Source organism: Calidris pugnax, unplaced genomic scaffold, assembly GCF_001431845.1.
Source record: "Calidris pugnax isolate Ruff unplaced genomic scaffold, ASM143184v1 scaffold277, whole genome shotgun sequence".
Taxonomy (NCBI): domain Eukaryota; kingdom Metazoa; phylum Chordata; class Aves; order Charadriiformes; family Scolopacidae; genus Calidris; species Calidris pugnax.
In genome coordinates this window covers 1,562,670-1,589,428 of record NW_015091023.1, presented here as the reverse complement: position 1 = coordinate 1,589,428, position 26,759 = coordinate 1,562,670, and the positions used below count along the sequence as shown (strand labels likewise).

Below are 26,759 nucleotides of genomic sequence, written 5' to 3'. Positions count from 1 at the left end.
TGGCTTGGGACCTGTGCAGAGCCTTGCACGCGTTTATCTGCAAACCAGTGTAAACTTTGAAGCTCTCCAACGTTTTTGGCCAAATACCACCATCGGTAACAGTAACGTGGCACTACAGGCACTTGTGCAAAGAGCAGCAGCTCCCAGTTGGCACGGGGCTATACACCACTCCAAAGTGGCTGGCATAAGTCCAGTCTCCCCACCCCTTGGAAAATGTCTCATACATGCTTACTTTCCTAAGTCTGAAGAGCATAAAAGCTGGGACCAAGGATTACACTGTAGATATTTACACAGAACAGCTATCACAGCACCCTTTAAATTAAACATTCTCAGAAGAGGAGTGCTACAGAACAGATGGGCTATTATGCGTAAGGTCAAAAGTGACACAATTTTGACCACCTTTTTGTGCCTAATCAAGGCAGGGCTATTCAGTGATAGCATAAATGGTCAAGATAACTGGAAGAGGGAGCTTGTCAACAAGCTCACGGAGCGAAAAGTAAAAACATGGATCTCAAATTCCTGTCACTGCGTAGAAAGTACAGCAACTGCTACAGATTCAGACAACTCGTTCACATTCCTATGTAAGCACCAGCAAGGCAAGAAAACATTAACAGCTGTACAGGAACAATACTTAAAAGTACAACTTTATGCACCTATATGAATCAGGTATGATGAGAAATGCTAGGCTGAATACCATAATGAAAAATCACCACTTCTACTCCATCAGAAGTTATTTGAGCCTTTAATGAAAACTGTAGGTGAAGAAATTTGGGTCACCACAATTTCTCTCATCTTAAAAAAAATCCACACAACCCCAACCCCAAACTTTAACAGAGAGCCTTTAAGGAGTCAAAAATTAAGGGTGAGGTTTTGTCAAACAATAGAAAGGTATGTATAAAATAGGAAAATAAAAGTAAAATCCAAGTCTATTCCCCTTTATTAAGCAGTTAGTACTGAAGATTGTTAATACTTAGGCCCAATCCATCAAAGGAGGTCAAAAAGGCAGCAAAACTTGCAGAAACTTATCTCAATTAGTAAAGATGGGAACAACTGAAGAACTGTTAATGAGTCTGTTGAATAGAGAGTATGTTGATTAAATACAGCATGGGCAAAAACAAGATGAGGCTTGTTTCAAAAAAAACAACTCAAGCTAGTCATCCACACTGTTGGCTCATAAATTAACTAACTGCTTCCAAAACAAAATACTTTAACAATTCACACCTCAATACACAGAAGCTGTTTACAGAGGATGAGGTAACAAAAAAAAAATAATTTGATAAATCCATTGAAAGCATATGGTAAAAACTTCACTTGTATGTCTTTTTGATTTAGTTCTAAGATGCTAAGACTAGAAAGGGATTAGGAACTAACAGAGTTTGTAAAAAGGGACTACCAAAAAAAAAGGTGAAAAAAAGGATTACAAGAGGCATCTGAAGGCTCCTGGAACAGGAAACATGGGGAACATTTCAGAAAAATGAGCAAGGGGCATGAAAGAGTAATTGCAGTAATCAGTTTACTGAAAAGGAAAACCATTCCCATATATCATTTTTCCAAATACTACAAAGAGTCAATGGGACCTAAAAGCAATTCACTCAAACCTGAAAATGCTTATACAACATATAGCTGACTTTCTTAACGTCATTGGCTTAGATTCACCTAAAGAAAAAAAACCTAAGTATTAGAAGGCAAAAACCTACATTCTCTGCAGAATTCACTTATGATGTTTAAGAAGCAGCCCACTGTGGAGTCCTTCTATAGGTAGATTATAAACCACTGGTACTTCTCACCAACTTCCTAAGGAAAGCTTCTATATTCTTTGAAGATAGTCACAGGTGGGTGTTCTTCAGGATAACGCATGACCATTGCTGCGAATCACTGCTTTCCTTCATTAAGCTGGACCAAGCAGAAGTCTCACTGCCCAATTTTTAGTTATGCGCGTACAGAAATAAAACACAGCTGTTAATTCCAAAACAGTTGTCAATTCAGATAACCTTACAGAAATAAGATTTCAAGAGTGGTGGGAAAATAGGACTTGTGTAGAACTCCAAAAAATTTTACTTGTATTTCAGGTCTGAGCAGGACTGCAATTCATTGACGGATGTACCAGTGCAGTCTCTCTGGCAGTAGGATGATTTACAGCAAAGCAAGTCAGACACCACTGCTTAACCTACACCAGAGTTATGCACAGAGGTAGTTGCACTTCCACCAGTTGAAATACAGAACAGGTAAGGAACATGTTTCATTGCCAAAACGTACCAGGAAACAGCTCCATCTTGAAGTTTTCATTAAAGCTATGAACAGGTTTACTTATCACAGAAAGAAGTAACACAGAGCTCATTAGATACTGCCTCATATCAAACTGTCCTCTGCAGTCGCAGAAGTTTTCTTTTTAGGCCACACAAATTCCAAGACAAACAAATTCATTATTCACTCTATTTCACCTTGCTAAAGGAACACCAGGACTACCACCCAAGGATAAATCCAGTACTCCATCATGACATAATACCTTTTTTATTACAATATCCAAAAAACTGAGTATGCAAGATTTTGAGATCTTACGATCCCTTCTTCAATCTCAGGAATGTGCCATCTAAAGACTGTATATTTAAACCATAAAGGAGTTTAAATGTAAAGAAAAGAGAAAAATGCATTTTCTTCATAAACATTCTGTGTGTCTCTTCCTACCAACCACACCATCCTCTGTAAAACCCGAAGATTTCTTTCCGTAAAGCAAATATATATATAGTGTTGGTAGCCCGCCCCACCCCATCCCAAGATCAGTTTTTATTAATCTTCTGTATTAGTGTCAACAATCAGCTACAGATACATATTACTTTGAGAATTAAATACATAATCGTTTAATTCAAACAAGCAGAAGGGCAAGAGGAAAAAAGCATTATGTGGATGGCACATTTGGTTGTAGATTACCAAAACATTCAGCGTTTACAATTCAATGATTCTTTCTCTAGTAATCAACTTTCAAATAAAATTTCTCTTTGTTGCAATTACAGACCAAAATACACTAGATAGTTTTCTTTTACTACAATCTTACCATAGTAGTTGAAGAAGTACTATTACAAAATGCTTTTAATTAGTGTACTCTTTACAAAGAGTCAGAGAGGCAATGTAATAGCAGAGTACAGTGTAAAGAGTGCTTCTAGGAACTAGGAGGTTTTTGTAATATACTACTCGGTAAGCGATATAGCTACAGAACTCACAGCCACAACTGTTATGTCTACTCTCTCTCACTTCAAAGTAGCTGCAGCTTCAGTGCATTCAAACTGTGCCCGGTGATGTCTCTGAACGGAGAGTTCTGCCTGCGTGAGCAATCTGAACAGATTAACACTGCTTTGAATTGAAAACGCCCCTCCTTGATCTGAGCTAACTATGTAAACGTACGCAAGAGAGGGGAGTTTTGAACTCAGCCGGGAAGGTGAGTGCTCGCCACGGCCACCCAAGGGAAACTCTCAACCTGAAGAGAGGTGGTCGGAGATTAACAGAACTGGAACACAAAAAGAGGCAAACAGGAGAAAAAAAAAAAAAAAAAAAAAAAAAAAAAAAAAAAAAAAAAAAAACAAACAAGAATCAAGTTTGACTGTTGTTCCCATGTACTGGTTAATGGCCATCTATCTTAAACAAAAAAAAAAAAAAAAAAAAGAAAAAAAAAAAAAGGACAAACAGCAACCGACAGAGCAAACACTTTAGATAAGAGCCTATTCCTTAAGCCTGCTTCAGATATTGCTCTGCTCTATAAAAGTGAATTTAGGACCTAAGGCTTGTAAGTTATAAGAGGCCCAGGTGGCCAAGTCCATCTTCAACGTCACTGAAGTGCTTTCACAAGATATAGCTTTTCCCCGTGTTCACTGGTGAAGATGGGAGCCTTTTTGTAGTGTTCCACCAACTCATCCATAGTATTAAAGCGACGCTGCCCAATACAATAGACATTGTCCACGAGCTGCACCTTGAAATGTTTGTTCTTCCCCGATGCCTTTAGAGATACCGAGAAGTCACTGGGCTGTTGAGAAGAATTCAAAAAGAAACAAAAAAAAAAAGAATTACATAAAAGTGAACAAAATGAAGGCGTAATTTTGTGGTTTCAGGAACAAACTGTGTCATACAGTTGATGGTAATTTATGCTAGTCTTTGTTCCACAGCTCGCTGCTTTAGCTACTTAAGAAACCCAATAGTCTATTATTCAATAAATAATTGCCATCATTATTAACGTGCACAGTTAAGTCAGTTAAGTGAAAGCTCCCCAGATGCACAGTCTGAAGTTGCCAATTACATGACTAAATTGCAAATATTATCTTAGTTACTCAATCTAGAAGCACGAGAATGTCAAGAAGGGAAAAACTTTCATCATGTATGGTTTCCTTGCTAGAGAGTCCTGGAGAAAGAAATCATTGCACCATTGCTTGTGTGAGATGAAGAAAAATTCCCATATTGCTTTTTTTTTTGGAGCCATGACCACTAGAGGGCCGTTCTTGCTTTGCATTGCAAAAGACAAAAACACATTCACCTTTTATCTTCATTATCACATGGATGGGGAATAATTTCACCTATTGAGTACACCTTTTTTTTGTAAAAAAAGATAAAGCTATAGAATGAAAACACAGTACAAATCTCACCACCAAACCACCATCCACAAAAGGCAAAATTTAAGCACTAATTAAGTTATTCAGGACAGAACAATTTCACATGATAAATCTCTTCGTCTCGGCATTTGGTTGCTTTAAGGAAGACAGTGCTGTGATCCAAACAGCCGGGATGAGACCATTCAGCTTTCTGCACCACAGTAGGAGGGTAGAAAGGACACACTGTCCCTCGCTTCTGGCTGAACTCCATCTCAAGCCATTGACCGCTGCTGCCTGGCCCTAGAGATAGGAGCACGGGCTTTGCCCTGTGAGAGGTAGTTGGAGGTGGGTGTTGCCTGCCAGCAGGCAACAATGGAGAAAATAAAAATAAAAAGCACACACCAGAGTTGATAGCAAGTACTTAATGGAGATGAGTAACATCTGGAAGTCCTGCTGCAGGGCTTCTGCCCACTTTAAGAAGAAAGCATTGAAGGCACATGCCAATTTCAGACACGGCCTTCCTGCAGTCCCACGGTCCTCCCTCCCACCGCGTTGCTGCTTTGGTCAGACCAGCGCTGAGAACCTGAATTTGTCCGGGCTAAACAAAACCCACAGGGGACTATCTGGTTCACAGCATTGCCTTATGAACAACCCCAAGTCAGAGGACCAAACAGGGGGGAGCAGGAGCCCTCAGACATTACTGCCGCCACCGGACTTCGGTTCATGAAACCACAGCTTCCGGAGTCCTCTACACTGCCTTTGAGGGTCAGGTATACACTTGAGTACGTACCCAAGTAAGCTGAAGGACAGCATTTTCTCAGGCACGCTGTCTTTTTTTCCTGCAATGATGTGAGTCTCTGCCCCACACATCTCCCATGTTCTACCTATCCCAAAATCTCGTCCCTTGCATCTGCCCCTCACGTGTTTTAGCACCGATTCCTTCTCCGCATTCCCTCCCTACTCCATCTTCCCTGCCGTGCCTGTTGATCTGGCTCTGGCCCAGCTCCCCAGGCTTGCACCTCAGCTTTGGGCAGCAGCTCTTCCCCTCCCACACTGCTCAAGCCAGCAGCTTGCTCCCCTCACCTCTGGACTAACGCTCGCCCAGCTCAAGACACTACATTCCAGATCCACAAGCACCACTTTTTTAAAAATTATTTTACATAACATCCATAGGAGAAATACTTCTTCCACTCGGTGCCACCGGGCCTTGGCCAGGTCAGTGGAGGATTGAGTTGTTCCAAATCCACTGGCTCAAAATACACACAACACCCCTCCGTGACTACCAAGAGGAGAGGATTGGGGAGGGTACAGGAGAGGGACGGAAAGAAATGTCTAATAGCATATACTTGGGGTTCCCAATGCTCCACCCAAGACTGGATTCATGCCCTGTTGTCTATCCCTATGTCCAAGTTTAAAGTGAAGCCAGCTAGCTGTGGTATTGAACCCCAGCCTCGGGAGCATCTCAAACAGACCAGCACAGAGCTCACACCAAGATTGTCCTGTTTTCAACACCCACTCTGCTGGGTTAAATCTAATCCGGTTGTACCAACACTGTGCTGTGGCCAAGACCCTGACTGTTGCGTGGACAAACCCTCTGGCATGGGCATCTCCATAGCCCTGCTCAGAAGCCATGAAATGGTAACAAAGCACAGGCTGGCACAAGCCAAGCTTTGAGACCCTGAGCTCACTGAAGAGAAATTTAGGGCACGGGCTCTAGAAAGCTGATTGCTGGGCTCTAAACACTGGCTACCATGCAGGTCCGTAAGGTATCTTCAAGGAGGACTGCACTGAGGGCAGCATGTACAGACTGGCTGCTTAGGATTTGAAAAACAAGACCAAGTCTTGCTGATTAAGTTCTGGTGCTTCCATGGGCGATGCCTATGCCAAGCAAAAACCAGTAATCAAAGGGCCCTCTTTTAAAACAGAAGAGCTTACAAACGGAAAGTTCATAACCTGAACTAATAGCAACAGGAAAAGGTGCTGTAACAAAGGTTTAAAAATAAGTGAAATAATCACTTTGCACACCACAAACTTTTAATGTTTTCTGACAAAGCACAATTGTTTTCAGCATGTAAAAACTGTAAGTTTTCAAAGCTCCTTATACCTGCTAAGAATCATTATCTTTAGACCAGAAAGGATGCGCTAATGACGCAGAGAAGTGCTAGAATAGGTCTTAGACCTCTGATCTACTGTCCTATGTCCCAGGCACTGCCAGACTGAGATCTTTGTGAGGTGTTCTACACAATACATTAAATACTCTTCCTGCCATTTTAATTATACCTGTAATGAATGAACAGTTTCCTGAACTACTGCCCATTCTTCCCAGCCTTGGAGCTGCTAATTAGATTGATGCATAAATAGAAGACATTGGAATCGCTTATTTTCTCCAGAATATATGTTACAAAGTTTATTCTTTTCGTGATCTGATTTAATTAAAAAAAATAGCGGAAAGGCTGATCTAACTCTTTTGAGAGCCATCATCCGGTGCAAAAAGATGGAAGAGCTTGAACAGCTGTTGCAAGAATCCTGAAACCCTTTACTGGCCTCAGTGTAGTAACTTCTACAGGACACAAGAACAAACAGCAAAAGCAATGGGACTTGGATTTGTTTCGTTGTTGTTTTTTTTTCCTACTCTAACAAACATGCAATATGGTTAAAAAGACTATTAAAAAAACACCTCTAGATAAACTACTGCTCTTAACATTACCATTGCAAAATATGTTTGTTCAATGCAGCATGAATTGGTTCCCTGCTGTCCTCCTTGGATTTGCTCCAAGTTTGTTTATTTTATTTACTGTTTAAGCTATTTTGTTTCAAATGCTGACCAATTTTTCTCCCTTCTCCCTCTTAAATTAATTGCTACATTTAGATGTTTGCACACTAACTTCTCCAGGAATAAAAACCTCATATACACCAAATAAAGGCACATAAGAAGTAAACTTTAATCCTTGAAATCTATGGAGGAGTTGATGATTCTGCAACAGAATTACAGAGCATAGCTTCACGGCAGGGAAGCTGGGAATATTTCTGTACTGTCATAATTGGGAAGACCTAAACCTGAAGTTAAATCAATTTCTAAATCAGAAAATTGAAGATTAGTTATTATGCATCTGCAGCTCTTCATTCCAGGTGTGAAAGAATTGTTTCAGATTCCTTTAACTCCTGCTTATGACTAAGATGACTACAGGCAAGGTTATGCCTACAGAACGTGGAAGGCAACAGGCAGGAAGATGTTCCTTTAACTTTACTTTTTTGGTCAGGAACTTCACTGTCTTATAAAAAAAAAATTGGAAAACTTTATCATGAAGACAAGTTATAAAGCTATACAAGAGAAAACAAGTGAAAGAACATTCCCTTTTTACAACCTTCCTTTGAGAATAAAACAACACAATTTAACCATAAATGGCATTGTTGGGGAAAATAACTTCCCCTGGAAGACTTTTACTGATCCTATAACTACTTCCCCCCCACCCTTTTCAATCCAGTTCCACCTGGCAATACCCCTCCTTCATGGAAGATACTCTCACTCTTCAGATTATTCCAGACCCTAGACCCTTCGAGCTCCAATCTGGAAGCCTGCCCTAGAGCTCTTCAGTTCCTTCCATTTCCATACCCAGGTCTTCCCCGACTTCTCCTACTCAATCACTCACCCAAAAAAACTGCAGCCATAGCTCAAATGCCTAAGGTCAGGCTGGAAAGAACCACATGGGAGGGTTAAAAATTCCTTTTTCTACCATTTCCCACCTCATTTTGATATCAACAAATACCCTTTCTCTCTATGTAATGGTTCACCACATTCCAAAATCAACATTACAGAGACCAGAAACGTGAATTAACTCCATCGATCTTCAAATACAGCTCTAATAAGATTTCTGTTCTTCCATTTAAAATAAACCACTAGAATATTTCTTTAAGCCTGTTTTTAAAGACAAACTTTCTCCTTGTCTTCGCTAGACTTATCAATCATAGCACGTCACAGAACATGACAAATGCTTCAGTGTTTGAACATTTGCCACATTTCATTGCTTCTATCCAACACTTGCAGGATCAAAACCCCAGGAAAATATGGGATGTTCTGAATGCTACAGAATTTGCTCCTCAAAAAGCATAAAAGCTCTCAACCTGTGCATCTTCCTTCTGCCTTCACTACCGCTGGACAAAGAGCACAGAAGCTAAATGTGATCTCAGAGGACTGACAAATTCAGTAGCACCCACAATCGGTAGCATCTTAATCCCATACTCTGCAATCCCATTTAGGATCAGTTACTATAATAGCTGTGATGCTATTGGCAGAAATAGCTGGTCAAAAGATTGCAAAGCTCATTCCTGCTAACACACAAAACTGGTTTGAGAAAAATAACATCTCTGCTTCATGGGAAGACATCATAGGGCTACAAAGCAGTGGTGTTTGTCTAATCACCCATTTTGAATCCAGTTGTGCAAGGGGACTGCAAGCCCTGACAGAAGCTTCTATTGAAGTCTAGGGGTGTCTGCAGTGTGCTCAGAACCTGAAGGTGTGGTGTGCTTGCTCGCCCTCATTGCTGGCCACAGCCTATTTAGTCCTTCCTGTTAGCTACAGCACCAGCAAGCACACTCTTCTCCCAGGGTGAATCTGAACAAAAACCCCTCTTCCTTTCAAATTTTTTCTCTCTCCAGCAGAATCTTAGATCTCTAAATCATGATGATCCCATACCCAACCCAGGCCAACAGTGTCAGCCAAGACTGGCTTGTCTTGTGTTAGGTGCTACACAGAGAGAACAAAAATCTGACTGCTAAAGAGCCTGCAACTCAAAAAGGGTAAGAAGTGGCTGTACAGAGACTGCATATATTAAATCTACACTATCTATTTAGCAGTACTACTTAAATGGCACAATAAACTTCAGTATTCAATCAACTGTGCAGTCTGCAACAGAAAGAAGTCAAGCAGTATTTCTAACTACGCATATTCCACTTCAGTCTCCTCCTTTACATCTCCAAAACTTAAGGTGACATTACCTAAGTGTAACAGAGTTGGCAAAAATGTTATCAGTAGGTAACTGTGCCTGTTACATAAACTATGGGCTTAAATGGTTCAAACAAGTTTATGGTTCTAATAATAGTATTTCGTAATTAATGAAGATAATCAGGCTCCTAGCTACCTCATAGAGTTCATTGCAGGATATTCTCCAACACAGCAACATCCCTTAGATCTAACTGTGGAGAATATTTTTGGCTAAAGAAATCTAGCTGTGAGACAAACATCTGGTAAATTAAATCTAGAGAAACATTGTAAAATCTTGCATCTACTAAAATTTGAAATGGAAAAACATTGACAGTCTCATCAAGCAAATACAGAATAATACAAACCTTCATCTATCCAAGGACAGATTTTCAGAGCTCAGCAGCAAGAGCAAACTCAATGTAATCTAAGGAAAACTTTTATGCAGATGACTTTTCGTAACTATGGTGATGGAAAGCTATACAAAACCCTAAAAGAGGTCAAAAATCAGGCACGAGATTAACAGGGTGACTCACAGTTTTATCTATGAGGCCTGTTTAGATAGGAATAAGCCCTGCATCCACAGCTTTAATAGGTGGGTTCATAACACAGTGTAATGTGAAGTGCTGGTCTGGGGGAAAGATGAGCAAACGGGAGGGCCGACAACTTCACTCTCTTCAGTCTGGTCTCTCTAATCAACATCTTTCACTCTGATCACACAAACACTCCTGGTGATATTTAGCCACAGCCTTTGTAGTCACACATATAAAACACGGCAACCATCAAGCATTTAAGAGCCATTTCTAAAAATCTTTCATCGTTCCATACGTAATAAGCTTGAAATAGATTTTTTTTTGGTGATCTTTTCCCTAATGTTATCAAATACGCCCATTTGTGTATTATATCACTCCTGGCACTTTAGGGAAAAAACCCCAACACCCCATCTAGCAATCACCAATGCTTTTATAGTTCAAATGCATAAACAAGTTATATGATGGTATGATATATAAAGATGAGAGCAGACAAAAGTCTGAGATGTAGTAAAATATTTCTTTAAACCAAATAAAAAAGAAAACTCTCTAGTAGCACTAAGACAAAGGAAGCGTTTACGTGCATAACTAACTATGGTCTCTCCCTGCTCAAAAAAACCCCAAATACAGGATCTGCAAGATCAGATCAAGATTAGAAAAAGAGGTAAGTTCCTCAATTCAGCACATTTTTCTTTGCGTGCGTGCAAAAAACTTTCTGCAATATGAATTGAGTAAATTTTCAGGGACTCCAGTAAGTGTTAGATGCTGTTAGAAGACAACATTCTGAATGAATCTTTTTGTGCTCCATAAGCAACAATTTCCCCAGCAACAATGGAGGCAGCAAATTTGAAATTGCTTTGAACACAAGTATGTTTAATGTTATGATGTCATATTTAATGAAAAGGTTACTGTGTCCTTTCAGGGAAATTGGTTTACTCAAGTAGTAGACTCTTAGGAGCAAAGAAACGAGCCGTAGCACAGGGGTCACTGTGACATGGCGTGCGCTGAGAAATGGCTGTGCATTTTTGTATTTTAAATAATGTATTAATTTTCAAACTGTCCTTCTGGCACTTTCCCAAAAGACAGAAGAAAATTGATAGCTATTGTCTCAGGGTAACCCAAAATGCAGCATTCAGATCTGAAAGTGAGCTTCTACCTGCTGGATGGACACACCAAGGGTAGACTGCATCCAGTTATACCTGCCTGCCCCTGTCAGACAGGATGCCACCCTGAAGAGACAGCTGAACTGCTGTAATTTAATGATTACCATAATCCTCTAGTGGCTTTCTACATTTTAGAAGACTGTATGCCCCACCTCAGAGTTTCCTTCTGTTGACTAAACAAATCTGATTCCTCTCAGCCTCTGTCAGTCAGTCATGTTTTCTAAATTTCTATTTTTCTTCCTGTTCTGCTTTGGTTTATGTTTATTTAATCTTTATTTTTCTTCCTGTTCTCCTCTGGTTTATTTGCATTTGCCTTCATTTAGTGATTACAGTTGACTAATAGCAGCAATAGGAACTCAGTGACACAGAGCTTCAAAGACAGGGTAGCTCGACAGCTACCGTGTCTTCTGCAGAGCAAATTCATCAAGGAAAGATGCCTGAAAATTCACCAGACAATACTGTATCCAGAAAAAAAAATAAATATATATATTCAGGCCTATTACAGAACTGTACTCTGTCAATAATGTTACATATGATATAAAAATTTCAGGGAATAGCAGGACTCCCAACTTCAATAATAATAATAATAAACTAGCACTATTTTCCAAAAATTAGAATGCAAAGTTTTATTTGGATTTAGGAAACCCTACAGAATTAACAATTGCCTTGTGTTTCAGCTGTTCTGCTGCCACTGTTCATCTCACTCGCCCAGAGCCAACATGCCAGCCAATCCAAAATTTTTAGTACCATTATATTAAAAATGCAGGCTCTGTTAATTCAATAGAGGGATTCTGCTCATCTAGAAAGAGTTGTGTTAGGAAAGAAGTTTTATTTAAAAGGCATAGAGTATGCACCACCTAATGAATCTACCTCACTACTACCATAGATTTTCACTTCATTCTGAGACCTCTTCTAAGTAGTTGAAAACGTAACTTCGCAAAACCAGAATCAGCAAATGAAAAGGTGAAACATGCTTCCAAAAAAGTAGGGAGAGCTAAAAGGATCTTCACTTCCAGATTTGAGCTCATGCTTAATTCTCCCCCTTACTTAAAGTAAATGTCTTTGTTTTCCAGCATGCAGTCATGCCAACACTGACTACTGATTACTTAATGAAGTAATTTACATGAGGAACAGTATATGGGAATAGTTTTCATGCAATTTATAGACAATTATGATGAAGAATATCACAAGTTCTATCCAGAAGTGATATATGCAATCAATATTGCCTTCTGAAGACATTAGAGTCAATAAATCTTTTTAGAATCGTATTATAGCTCAAACTATATATGCAGTTGACACTACTTTAGTTTTTATTTGCATTCTATGTTGTAAACTGGGATAGTCCACAATACAGGCACAGTGAAACCTGATACAAATCTAGCACGGAGATATGTGTCTATAGCTGTATAAGATACACTAATTTTAGTACTATCATACACTTAAATTAGAAGACTTGGCTAATATAACTATATTATTTAGAATTTTTATACGTGAAGCAGCAAAATACTTCGATGGAGACATCTACTAAACAACAGTCATAGAATGGCTTCACATTTAAATCAATAAATGCAAAAAAGCCCTAATCAGAAATTTAGATATTTTTTTTTTTTGGCAGCTTTTGAAAGATGTATTAGGGAATTATTAAAATCTGTCACCTTTTAAAAATCACAGTCAAGGGATAATTAAATTTTGAATGCCTTAACTATGAATTCTCGGGCCTCAGCATACATGAAAGACCTTTCAGTGTAATTTTAAAGTTGAACTTTCAGAATTACAATGATCCCTAAGCAGCCCTACTCATATCCCTCTGATGTCATCAAGGCTCAATTTACAAAGCATATGAGCTGCTGACTTGACCCTCTCTGTTGTGTATCATAATCTTAACAATTAGATACAATAGTAACCTTACCTTATTACAACCTAAGTAATCTAAGTAGAGCAGAAATATATTAAAATGGGATTTTAACCAACAGTTTAAAGAACCTATGCCAGTATTCAATTAAAGGCAGAATGAAACTGACCGATGTGAAAATCCCATTGCAAAATGGCCTTAAAAAATCAAATTAATGACCAAATTTGCAACTCACTAGAATTATTTTATCTCGCAGCGCTGCAAATTTTGAGGAGGACTGTCTATGAGGAACACATGAAAAGTCAAACTGAAGCCTGAAATATTTAGCTGCTTGCCCGCTAATTAAGAAACCCTGGATAACACAGAGCACAGCTGTTAAATTTCAGTGTAAATGTCACTGCATTCCAGTAACATACCAATTCTCACAAGCAGCAAGCGTATGGGTTGGTAACGCTGCTTCTTTAAGGGTGAGAAGCCCTTTACTACAGATAGGGAGGCTATTAGCTGTCACGCTGGCTAACCCAAGCGCCGGGTATTAGAAAGCCTGCTGGGCCAAGCACCACTTACCGAAGATTCACTATCTCTAACAAGGAAATCTCCTTCCACTCCCCTTTCGTTCAGGGCACATTCTGCTTGGTGTCTGGTGACATTCCCGTAATACCACTCTCTTCCAGCAAACCGTCCGGTAGAAGATGGTCCCGTGTAGCTTATCTGAGGTGGATGGGAAGTGTTAATGGTAGTACCATCGCTAACGATTACTACATAGTTTTTAGGAACGAGGCCAATTTGCCCTCTGGAATTTTTACATTTCCACCATTCTGGATCATTTTCCGGCTTTTCAATGACTTCCATCCTTTCCCCTTTTTCAAAATTGAGCTCTTCTTCTGTGACGGAGCTGAACGGATACAGTGTCTGAACAACGTGGAGTACTTTGGTGCCCTGGCCGTTACTCATGGAAGCGCCTTTCCTTAAGCTGAGGAAGCTGGGTGAATCTGCAGTCGCCTCCTCCACCTCCTCTACCACATAGTTCGAAGGAAACCAGCCAATCTGTCCATTGTAGCTACCTCTCCACCAGCCGTCGCTGCACTTCTCCATGACAATTACTCGGGATCCTTTCACGAGGGACAGTTCATCCTCCCTCTCTGCCACGTAGGCAAATTTCACGTAGGCTGGAATGTTAAGATCATAAATCCGGTCGGCGCTGCTGCCGTTGGATGGGTACTCTGCGTCCGTGCTAGGAGTGGGTGAGGCGTCGCGCGCGCTCGTCTTTCTCTTGGTTTTCCCCAGACCTGTCAAAGAGAGAAAAAGCAAAGTGGTCACTCGGAATGTTTGTCCCCAGACTGCAAACGCTAGATTTGATGACACGCTCCCCTGTCGCTACCAACGCTGCTAAACGGAGATCTCTTCTGTAACGCTACACAGTCAGGAAACAGTAACACCTTTAGGAGATTATCTTTTGCATCCAGCTGATGCACCATTAAGTAAGGAGCAATTTGCATTATAACAGCTCTCTCCCAGAAGTACCATGAGTTTTAACACACTTAAAAGCAGTGGTTTCTTCGCTAGGAGAACAGCTAATCACTGGAACGGTTGCAGAGCTTGCTGTTATGTCTCTTAAAACTCCAGCCAAATAATCGTGCCTTTTAATTTTAGCGATGACTTTAATTTAGTTCAAGCAAAACATGAAAGAAAAATCTACAAAAATAAACTAGCATGGCAATAAAAGCTTAAGTTTCTCTGCAGATTACATTTTAATCTCTCCATTCTTCTGTCCCCAGGCAGCTACAACTGCAACTCCTTCCAACTGCAAGCCCCCTTTTGAAATCCACACCCCTTTCATCTACATTTCGTCATGTGCTATGAAACCATAAACCTGACAGTGAGGAAGACCATTTGCATATGTTCCCCTATAATCTGTAAATTCTTATGTACTGTGTGGCTTTAATTACAGCATGAAATACAACATAGAGAAGAAACAACAACAACGTTAAATACATAACTTCTTTTTTTCTTAATTAGAGGAACCATGCTAATGCCTGTGGAAGAAAATATGGAAGAAAAATTACACAGTACACTTGGTGTACTTTTCAAACTTTTGCAGCAAGGACTGCTTAAGCTTATACATAAACAGAAAGATAAAGTAGCCCTCTCTTGTGAAATTAACTTATAGAAGTTCTGAAGAGGAAACAAAAGATGAAGCCTCAATATAGCGCAAACCAAGCAACACCCAAAATGTCATGCTGGGGACCGAAAGCAAAAAACACCACATAAATAGGAGCTCTTCTACTTATCTCCATGCTTCTAGAGCCTTCTTGGCAGCTGGCATGCAAGAGATTCACTTGAGACACAATGAGTACATGCTGATTATGGCAGATTGAATGGGGGAAAAAAAAATAAATATGACTTTGCTTTTGTTTCTTCAAATAATCTGATAGAAGGATATGCATGCTATTTCATTTTTAATAATTCAGAACTATTTAATCTGGCCACTCCCCTGATGAAAAATGTAGGCTTTTTAAAAAATATATATACATATAAATGTACGTGCATATATGATGAATATCTTCAAAGATGGTTGTTCAGTGTAAAGCTATTTCACGGGGTTAGCTGTACAGCACAGACAAACAGCACACACATGACCACACAGGGATTGCAAACTAGAAGGGTTAAATACATTAATTAATACAGTCTTAAGGTCTCAGAAGACTGCAGAAAATTCCGATGACCCTAAAGTGTTTCCTGACCTTCCCCAGAGGCTCCTTGCTTCCTGCTGGAGCCTGCTTACATCCTAATGTCATTCTTACTACATCATTTCAGCCGAGAGCCGGTGGCTGCACTTTCAGGCAAATTGAGGGAGCGCGGCTTATTGTACTGGGGGACACAATGGCAGGAAAAGAGTGTCCAAGCAAGCGCTAATCGGAAGCTGCCCAGGCTCTGGTGTCTGCCAAGACTGGAAATTTTCATCAGTTTACAGATAATTTTCAATCAAAAGGCAAGGATGTATCAGAACTAAGGAGCATTAAATTAGGACGATATAAACAAACACAGCTTAAGGGTCATTCTGTTAGGAAAGGAGGGAAGTTACTTGTTATAACTTCATGGAAAATGAGCAAGTGTATTTCAATAGATTATCTCTACATAAAGCCCTACACTGAGACTGAACCTTCCAGATAAAAATCTTAAGTTTTGATGTGCTTTGTAATGGAGATATGCAGTACTGCTTCTTGGAATTACAGGAGGAGAACTAATACAATTAAAAAAAAAACAAAACAAACAACAAAAAATGAGCAAATGATTAAGTAGCTGGCCAGGAGAAAAGCAGCTGAAAATCAGAGCACAGAGATACCTGTGAGATATGGGGATGTGATAAGAGAATGCCATAAACTGAAGTATCTAGAGAAAAAATTATTGACAAACAGGTGAAAGAAAGAAATTTCTCAAAAACGTTTCTGACATCTGATAAAGGTGTCTAAACCTTTGTCCAAAAGGTTATCATCCAAACACTTTCTTTCACTTCGACTTTCATAAGTTGCATCTTTTTCTACAAACCTTCCAGTGCTGCATCTGACGTTTTAAATGTTCCTATCTTCCCCATTCAACACAAATCGTAACAACGTAGGTGAATAAGAACAAAAGATCAGAACCTTTGCTTTTTTTTCTTTATCAATAAAGGCAGTCAGACCTCTTTAAACTTAACATTTAACGTGACTAAACTTTTTAAGGCTGATAGCATGTTAATTATTAGATTTTTGCTGTGATGTGCACCTGTGTTTCCCTTCGACTTTCATAAGTTGCATCTTTTTCTACAAACCTTCCAGTGCTGCATCTGACGTTTTAAATGTTCCTATCTTCCCCATTCAACACAAATCGTAACAACGTAGGTGAATAAGAACAAAAGATCAGAACCTTTGCTTTTTTTTCTTTATCAATAAAGGCAGTCAGATCTCTTTAAACTTAACATTTAATGTAACTAAACTTTTTAAGGCTGATAGCATGCTAATTATTAGATTTTTGCAATAGCAGTGATGTGCACCTTTGTTTCTAGCTAGTTTGACCAAAGTAACTAACTATGCAGAGATCCATCTGCAGCCAAGCACAGACGAAAGGCATACACAACATTATCTAACACTCATTTTTTCTGGGAGCTTACAACATTCGTAACTGCGCCTATGACAGAAGAGGAAACAAGTTGTTCCACGAGCAGAATGGAGTAAATCTGTTCCTGTTTTTCTCCTTACACCTCCTGCTGCACTGCTCCTCCTCTGCCGCCCCCATCTCCTGCAGGATCCACAAAATGCCCCCTTACTATAGGACTGCCTTCGTGCCCCCAGGTCCTTCTCATACCTTCAGCTCCCCCACTGCAATCTCCAAAATGCCCTCAAAATGTACCCCATCTCTCCTGGTGTTGCTCTCCCTACCTTTGTTGGGCTGGGCAGCCAAGCCCTGTGCTCGGCACCCAGCTGCTTGGACTGACCAAAGAGCTGGGATCACTCTGGCTTCTCCTCCAGTGGGGGACACCAGCAATGACCCTCCCAGGCAATGAGTCGGACAAAACCAGTTAGTTTATCTCTGCCAGTCTGTCAACTTTCTTTAAAGTTGGCTGAGTTATCAAGGGTGGACAGATGGACGGACGATGACAGCTGACTGTGACAGCATGACTAGTGTAAGCTTCATTTCCTTAGGAAACAAGTCTAAAAATACAATTTAGTAGGATGGCTAGTCCTACCTAAGCAAGAATAAAGTTAGGATGATTATAAACTTTGTATGCATCTATAAGAAAAATCACAATTCCATTAAAAAAAAAAAAGTGCAATCTACATGAGTCATCTCTGCAAGAGTAAACACTGCCATAACTTGCTACTAACAGAAATGTTCACTTATTACTGATTTGTAAGGGTATACCTGTTCTTACGTCCAAACTGAATGAAACCCATGTAAGGAACTTCACGGAAAACAAAGCATTCAGGTAAGTACTTTGGGAGTCACATTTGGAAGAGTACAAATATACTCGTAATTGCAGTCATAATTTTGTCATGTTTTTTATAAGTACTTTGGGAGTCACATTTGGAAGAGTCAAATATACTCATAATTGCAGTCATAATTTTGTCATTTTTATTATCTTTATTTTAATGAAAACTTATCAACTAGTGAAATACGACTGTATTTTCCCATTCTGACTCATTGGTTACAGCTCACCTGAAGCCATAATCCTTTGTAATACAACTAGCTGTCAGAAGAAGAAACCTAAAGCTATGGATTAGCTTTCAAGTGAGGGGAAAAGAGTGGGAGCAAAAGCATTGCAAAGCAGCAGAAAGCCTGGTTTATAGAGTCTCGTAGGAGACAACGAGCAAAAGCATTGCAAAGCAGCAGAAAGCCTGGTTTATGTTAGAGAGTCTCGTAGGAGACAATACTGTTCACAATCTATAACTGACCCACACTAAACTAGTTAATTTTAATTCTTGCAAACAAGTTGCCAACTGATGTAAACAGGTTTAATTTTTAGGTGGACATATTGCTGAGATTAAAAACCCAAACTGGTCAGCGTCATTTCCAGAGAAGTGATCCACTGCAACTTCTCCTTCTCTCTGCAGTGAAAGAAACCCTCTGGCCCCAAGGTTAGTCCTAAGGAGACTCAGAAACGTGCCTGCTGCATTACTTTGTGCCCTCTTCCTTTCTTTGCTTCCTTGCTCTGTGGCTCTAAAGAATAGCTTGTTTTGCGAGCAGCAAGCTGAAGGAAGACCAGTTTCCTATGAATTTGCTTCCTGTCTCTTAAGCCCCCATTGTGCAAACCCCAGCTTTGCACCCTTTCGCTACCAGCCTGTCCCTGTGATGGCCTTCCCATGGTACCCACAGGTCCTGCTGTGATCTCTAACTGCAGCAATTCCAGCCTTCCCATCTTGTGCTCCTTAAGCTCCCCCAGGAAATAAATGTCTTTAGCTCCCCACCAATCCCAAACCTCGATTGGTGGAATTTCCTTCTGGTCCAACGCCGTGATAGTGCTAGTTCCCCTACCCTCACCTATGTCTTCTGCCATGCTGGCCACGCTCCTGACCAGCTTGGCCACCTGTCAGACAGCACAGATACCCAACTGCCCAGCCCTCTCCTGCTAAAACCAAAATGAGGATTTCTCTCTCCTCCTCCTGCCTTCAGAGAGGGCATTGAAACAAGGCTGCATAGCTACAATCTTTATGAAAACTGGTACTTCAGATAAACAACTTCATCTTTAAAACTTTATCAAATACATACATAACACTTATACAGAAAGGGGTATTTTTTGCCACTAGTAAATACTCATATTTCATTTGCTAATTATGGTTTATATTATATACTACCTTTACTACAAAAGGCCCATTTACAAAACAGGCATCTTTTCCTAATTTTAGGAAGACTTATTTGATGAGTCCTTCCACGTTCCTGCAAGCTGGTGTCCTTGCCTGAAACTGATGAGTGACCACGCTTTGTATTTTAACTGCTTTTGCTCATCCCCAGAGGTAAAAGAACAGATTCACTGACATGGCTGTATAATGCATCTCCGCAGGCTTATCTGTACTCACATTTATTTTATTAAGTTTTATTCAAGAATAACATGCACTATACACTGAAGGTATTTGCAGTCAAATTGTCTAGCATCCCCCTCTGAAGACTGCTCCCTAAATTTATTATATCTCATATGTGGCTTAACTTTTAGATATATTAAATACAGTTGCATTTCTTTTCTAAAGGAATTTTATTTGATACCTCAGATTACTGACTTTTCCATTTCCCATCTTCTGCACATAAAAACAGGTCAGCCAATACCCAAAGCCTATTTCTGAAAAATAGTTGGCAAGTGAAACTAGTGTCATCTGAATTCTCCCAACCTGTCTTTCCTAAAACCTTCTATGATCTTAATACATAAATCATGAGCAAAAATATTTTCTGTAGCTTACCCGTACGTCAAATCAAATTCACAGGACAAAAAAAAAGTCTTTCAGAAAACAGATGCAATACAAGAGAACTGTATTGCTTTGAGAAACCATAATGACAACGCTAAACTATTTCCAGAACAGGATTCCTCAATCCAAAACTCAATGAAAGAGATCACAATACTAAATGCCAGACACAACAGCTTAAGAAGCCTCCAAAAAGTTATTAAAATATTGAGAGCAATTAAGGAAGGATTTCCCACCCCATGCACCACCCTAAAGTAAGTGACCTTTGAACTATAAAAACCACTGCAAAACCAACAACAACAGTGCCTCAATACAACTGTGTTCTTGGAAACTGCTTCCTCTCTAAGGGACTAAATGGTGTCCTTCACTTTTGGGGTAGTTAGTTTTAATTCTAAATATACATCTGGAAATATAACAAGAAATGCTGCTGAGTAATGCTGTTACTTTCCCTCTCCTTGCGGCAATTAGAAAATCAACTGTTTATATATTTTCTTTTATTGCTATATTTACATTTCTCACTAGATTCTTTTTCATAACAAATCAGAACAGATTTTTGTATGATGGATTCAACCTTTAATGTTTGAAATTAGTTTGCCATCAGTTATTATATAGCATTACAAAGCTGTAAATCAGCAAAAAATTAACTCAAGTATGATAAGGGTCATCAAATAGGTATCTTGAATTAATACTATATCAAACACTACCGACTACTTTCTTTCCTAGTCTTTTTAAAAACACAACAAGCTTTTTCCTCAATCAAAAACCTAAATTATGCTGTACCACCTAGTCAAAACAAGGAACTGATACTAGAGATGAAATAAAAGTGTATTTAACATGTACAGCCAGAAACAAAGGTGGGCAGAAAATTACATTTTTCATTTTTATCTCTCTAAACTAAATTTTGTGGATGCATTTATTTTTTACATCCTCCAAAACCAGAAGTGTGATGCTCTGTCCACTCGGAAAGGCAGGCAGGGCTAGTGAAGATCCCTGCCTTCCTACCTCCTGACTCCCCACCAGCCCCCATGTTGCCCAAACCAGCCATGCCTTCCTCCATAAAGACTTGCTGGGCAATCAGGTTAGTACCCCAAAATCAACCTGTGGCACACGGTGCAGGGGTTGTGGCTCACAGGGCTGCACTGTGCCATCCTCCTTGCATGTGCCCTCATTGAACTTCCCAGTTTGCACTGGATGGCAACGCCTTTCAGCACAATGCTCAGCTTCAGCACTTGAGTTCACAGATACTGGGTATCAAACTGACTAATATATAAAAAACAAAGGTATTGAAAAGAGGAGGAAAAAGGGAGAAAATCTGGGAGATGGTTACTTCAGCTTCTGCCTTGAATCTTACCCACACTGCCACAACTCTCTCCCAAGCTCTCAAAGCATGGGTTTTAAATGCAACATAAATGAGTATTTGAAAATTTGTTTATGGGAAAGCAATAATTAAAAAGAGGATTTTTCATTGGCATTACATATTACCCAGTAACTGAAATTTCTTTACATTACTAGCCATTATTCTCTGAATTAAAAATCCCTAAAGCAGTTACTCGTAAAATTTTTCATACAGGTTGTAATGCATCTCAATTTACGTACTCTCATTCTAGAGCAAAATGCTTTAAACAGTACAACTTGCTTTATGGTTAAAAAAAATATCATAGAAGCCACCACAAAGATCATAAGTACAGTATGTTTTTTATGAAAACATTTTCATTTTGATCAGATTTTTTAAATAATATTTTTCTTCTTTAAAAAGAAACCCATTATAATTCAAATTGAAACAAGGCACTCTAGAGCTGAAAAATGTAACATTACTATAGCCTATTATGACAACTTCCATTTACCAGCTGAAACATTCAAGCAAAACAAGATTGAGGCTGATAAACTTAAGGAAGTCAAACAAATGAGCTAGGAGAACTCCCAATATAAATATCTAAAGCAAGAGCTTGTTCAAATATTGAATAATAATAGTCATCCCTGAAAGAGTTAGAAAAAAATATTTTTAAATAGTTTCTGTTAAGTTTAGTGACTTATCTAAGAAGTTAAGAAATCAGTTTCAGCTGAGATGGAAATACATTTTAGTTCCTCCAAATATAAAGCCAAGTTTTACAGAAAAGCTCTCCTAGTTCTAAAAATCTTCAAAGAGAAGGTAACCAGCAATTCTCATTCTATTTACTAATCAAGGTTTTTTTGTGTTAGATGTAGCAGGAAGAAGCAAGTTTATCAAACCTCATTTTTATTTACAGGTAACATTTATTCAACATTTTAGCCAATTTTTATTTAAGATACTTCAAATAATGATTGCATTTTAATAGAATTGCAATCCCATCTGGTTTTACACATATGCAGTTAAAAATTATCCTTTTCTGTTTATCAAGTTATTAATCTTCTAATACTAAGGCTCTGAATTATAATGCATATTAATGCATACAGTTAATAAGTATGCAAAATGTACACTATCTTTTTAAAACAAAAAATGTATTAAGAAAGAAGTAATTAACTTTTCAGGAAAAATCTTAAGAAAACCACGAAACTATGTAAATTAAGTAATTCATTGACCCAATACAGAGATAAACACATAACTTCTTGACAGCTGGAATGTCCAGATCAGACATCCAGTTAGCTTTGTGTTATTCATTATCCTTATTTTTATAATTTTAAATTAACTTGTCTTTGCTTCTTTATTAAAAAGGAATTCAGCAGACTGAAGTTTTTTCTGTTACACAGAAAGAAAACCCAACCATTTCTGCACATTTTCAGTCTGCAACCTCCTCCCCCTTCTTCTCCTCCTCCACCTACACGTCCAGTTTCCAAGCGAATATTCAAAGGCCAAGATCCATATGGGATAGTCAGTATTTTAGAAGCAACATCTCCATCAATAGCACTTTTTAAAGGACACTGCTATAAATTCCAGAAATCTTCAACTGCATTTGTGATACAGAAATGAAGCCTTATCTACTAATGACGTTTTAGATCTTCTTTAAGAAGCTCAATATCAAAAAAAGCCAGACTAGAACAAACCAGAAAATCGAAACACTCCTCTAAATGTCAAAGTGAAATTCTGATATTTTGACAACCAGGCTGCTTTATCACTGTGTTTTTCAAATACAGGAAAAAGTACTGTCAAAGTTTCCCATACATCAAACACTATTTGCTGTGGAGGCTTCCGTAAAGAAATCAACTCGAAAACTGTATTAAAAGCAACTACTTCATAAATTCTTGTAATTTAGGCATGTTTAACACCATCTATCTGCCATTAGGAAAGGTACATTCAAATTCCTGTAAGCAGATAACAAGTTTCTTGTACCCAGAGTATTTTAGACCAAGAGCTTAAAATGAAAGATGTACTACAGGGACGTATGTGGACAGAGTTTTCCAAAGGTGTCAAACGTATGATCCAAAGGCTTCCATCAACTGCCTCATGTATGTTCTGACCCCAGTGAAAGAGTGAAGTAGATGAAGGTGCACTAGGCAAATTTAAAACAGCTTTGTGATTTTAAATCCTCTATAGAATAGGAAAACTGCTGTATCAGTCTCAAGTAGAAGGCATATAAAATGAATGGGGTTTCTCGAGATCTGTGGTTCCATTTTCTGTTTACAAATTTAAATTGAAGACAGTCTTTGTTTTCAAGTAGAGATCATTTAAAGATATTTCCATCTACTTTGTAATCCTATTAATGATGCTGTCTTGATTTTGTAGGATGGTCCCAATAAGGAAAAATAACCACGGCTACCTTAAACCAAAGGCAGCCCTATCATTCTAAGCACAGATGTATAAGTTGTAGGGAGAAGGCACAGTAGCCCTGCAGGACTTCCCAGTGTTTTCTGTTCCCTTGAAGTAGCAAAGGAAAGCTACAATGGTTTGCCTCTTCTTCACAAACACTAACAGAACATTGACAAAGAAATCCCTAACCTGTGTGAGATGCTCCAAACTGTCTACCCCAATACATGCTCCCCTGGCCCTCAGTAAGTATACAACAGCTTATGTTTCCCCTCCTCCTCTGGCATTTGATGGAAAGATGATTTATATTTAATTATCTTGCATTTGTATGAAGTCAATGAGGTGCACAAGACAACTTGGAATATAAATCCAATTTGCTAACATAAACCCACCCAATTTTCTATTTTTAAAAAAAATAAATAATACAGCAAGTACAAAGTAGACTACCCTGAATGTAAGATGACGACCCTCCAATTTAAAGACTCTTACAGATAACTGAGATGGAATCATTCTATTTTGGATAGATGTAATTATAGTACTAACTTGGACGTTTCACTTTTTGTTTGCTCAATTTTGCTCTCAATTCTGTACATGAAAATGAAAGACTTAATAGGTGTTAGAAATACAGATTGAAGTTCAGAATCATCAAGCCTAAACCTGAACAGATAAATTACAAAGCAGTGATTACACAGCTCCTCAACTCATAGACACACATTAGAGAACAATGATGCAAATACTGACTAAATCTCTCGGCAGCAAAATGCTCAAGACAGTTCCTCCTGGACGTAACATGGTCAGCTACTCTTTGAGGTCATTGTGTTTTCCTCCAGCTGGCCCATACCGACACCAAGCATGAGGTAAAGCCTTAGTAATTCCACCTTAAAGTCAGAATGACAATGTTAAACAAATGTTTCCAAACATTAAATACTACATTACAAGAAAATCCAAGGGGCATATTACTTTTTTCTTTGGAAACCTCAGAACTCCTTAGAAGCCTGTCATGGATAAGCAATTTTATTCAAAGCTCGTTTTAGGAAAGGAAAGCAAAGTAAATACCACTTTTTCTTCACTAGCTTCCTCTCTGAACTGCAATGCCCTTCACTAATCAAGGGCTTTCAGGTTATTTGCAACTACACAGACGCAAAATCAGACCTCCCCATCACCGAAGGGGAAGTAACTGGGGAAAATGGCTCATTTAACAAAACAGCCCGTCTCCTCTGAGGTTTGGCCCTCACAACCAAAATACAAAACCCCACCACTCACACACAGACGAAAACAATTTCTTCTGTAGATTAAAACTCAATAATGAATTAGTAAGTAATATAGTAATTATTCTCCAGTTCCAGTAATCTGGAGAACAACTTTTTGAACGAACAATTTAAAAAATATCTTACTGCCTTGTAAACAAAAAGAGCCCATGTACAAGAACAACGCTTTTTCACTACATCAAAATATATTTTCCCTTTCTTTTTTCTTTCACTTCCCATTTTCTTTCATTTACGAGGTCCTAAGGACTGCTAAACAGGAATGATGGCAATGATTGTGTCTAGTTGACACAGTCTACAGCCAAGGTCTTAAATTAATTTTCTGGTGCAAAATACAGCTACAAAGAGTCACGTCATAGAAACAGTACCCCTGAAGGTCCACCTGGCCAACCTGGCCACCCATTCACATGAAGAGCAGTGTCTGCCCAAACCTGTTTGCTGAGAGCAGAAAAACTACTTGTCAGTAAACACTCATGTTTACCACTGAAGTGACTCTCAAAGAAAGCCATCTCTGCCATGGAAACCCTCCTCCTTAAAAACAACAGAGGTGGGTATTTTCTCTCGCATAGCAGGTTTATGCTGGGTGTCTGCATACTTTGCACGCATCTTGGTTCCTGCTTTATGGACACACGCCACAAAAAAAAAAAATATTTTTGAGGCTCAGAAAAAGGAAGGAAATCTCCTTTACATTCTTAGACAAAGTCCATTTACTTTGTGGAGTGAATGCTAATTTAGAAATTTTGCTTGCATGATATGAAAACATGTCACAAAAGCCACTTACTGTTCAGGTCTTCAAAAAACCTGAGAAACAGAAAGCAATGGAACCCAAGTGGGACCACACAGAGAAAAAGAAACTCCAGAAGACCCTGGAAGACTAAATGTTAAGACAGCCCAAGGCCTCAAAGAAAGAGAGATTCAGTAATACTGAAAGAATTATTTAGGGATGCATGTTGGAGGAAATATCCACATCTAAACGAGAAGAATTCCCCAATGATGCTAAGACAGTAGAAAAAGCAGTTCTTCTCACTTCAATGTAAAAACATAGCTTGTCCTGTGAGTCACTGGAATTCTTTGAAAAAATAGTGATTTTTGCCAGCCCTCTTGGTTTAGTCTTTAGAAGGGTGACCCAGCTATACATGCCAGACCTCAAAATTAGCTACCGTCGACTGTTTCTTCTCTGCTACCACCTTCACATACTATGAACAAGAAGCTCAGGAGAGGACAGCACACAGAGACCATTTTTTTTTTTCTCTGAAGAACTGTGGTGAGTGCATTCCCCCATAAGCACACGTTTATGGGAAGGGTGCAAACCAGGCAGCAGTGTGCAATGCGGTGATCCACACTGCGGCCCCCGTTCTGCTGCTTCAGCAGACTTTGGTCCTCCCAGGAACCTGAGGAAAAGGAGGACAGAAGGGAACACAACGCAAGAAATCCAGTACAAGACACTCATTAGGAAAAAAAAAAAAAAAAAAAAAAAACAAACTCTATTTTCCACGCCCCAAATGAATAGTAGGTTTCTAGCCGCTGGAGTTTCTGATAAATACAAGAGGTTGGTAACACTACCATAAAGATAAAACAAGAGGAAACAGAGAACAACACTCCGTAACACAAAACCTACAATGCCAATTTACTGACCTCTTTTTGCTCACTAGCTCACTAGTATTATTTTTTGCTGGAGGGTGATAGGAAACGCAGTGTCTAAATAGACGGATGGATGCAAACATTCAAATCAAATACACTTTGG

The 26,759-nt window shown here is 39.0% G+C and overlaps 1 protein-coding gene across 2 annotated transcripts in view; it reads right to left on the bottom strand.

Moving 5' to 3' along the window:
• Positions 1–3,649: 3,649 nt before the first annotated feature.
• NCK2 (NCK adaptor protein 2) overlaps positions 3,650–26,759 on the bottom strand; it is a 55,619-nt gene continuing 32,509 nt past the window's right edge. For both annotated transcript variants that reach the window (XM_014955835.1, XM_014955836.1), the window contains exons 3-4: positions 13,665–14,386; positions 3,650–4,015 (exon numbers count right to left, since the gene is read on the bottom strand). In XM_014955835.1, coding sequence (XP_014811321.1) covers positions 3,821–4,015; positions 13,665–14,386 — 917 coding nt within the window. In that variant the 3' untranslated portion in view covers positions 3,650–3,820. The remainder of the gene's footprint in view (positions 4,016–13,664; positions 14,387–26,759) is intronic.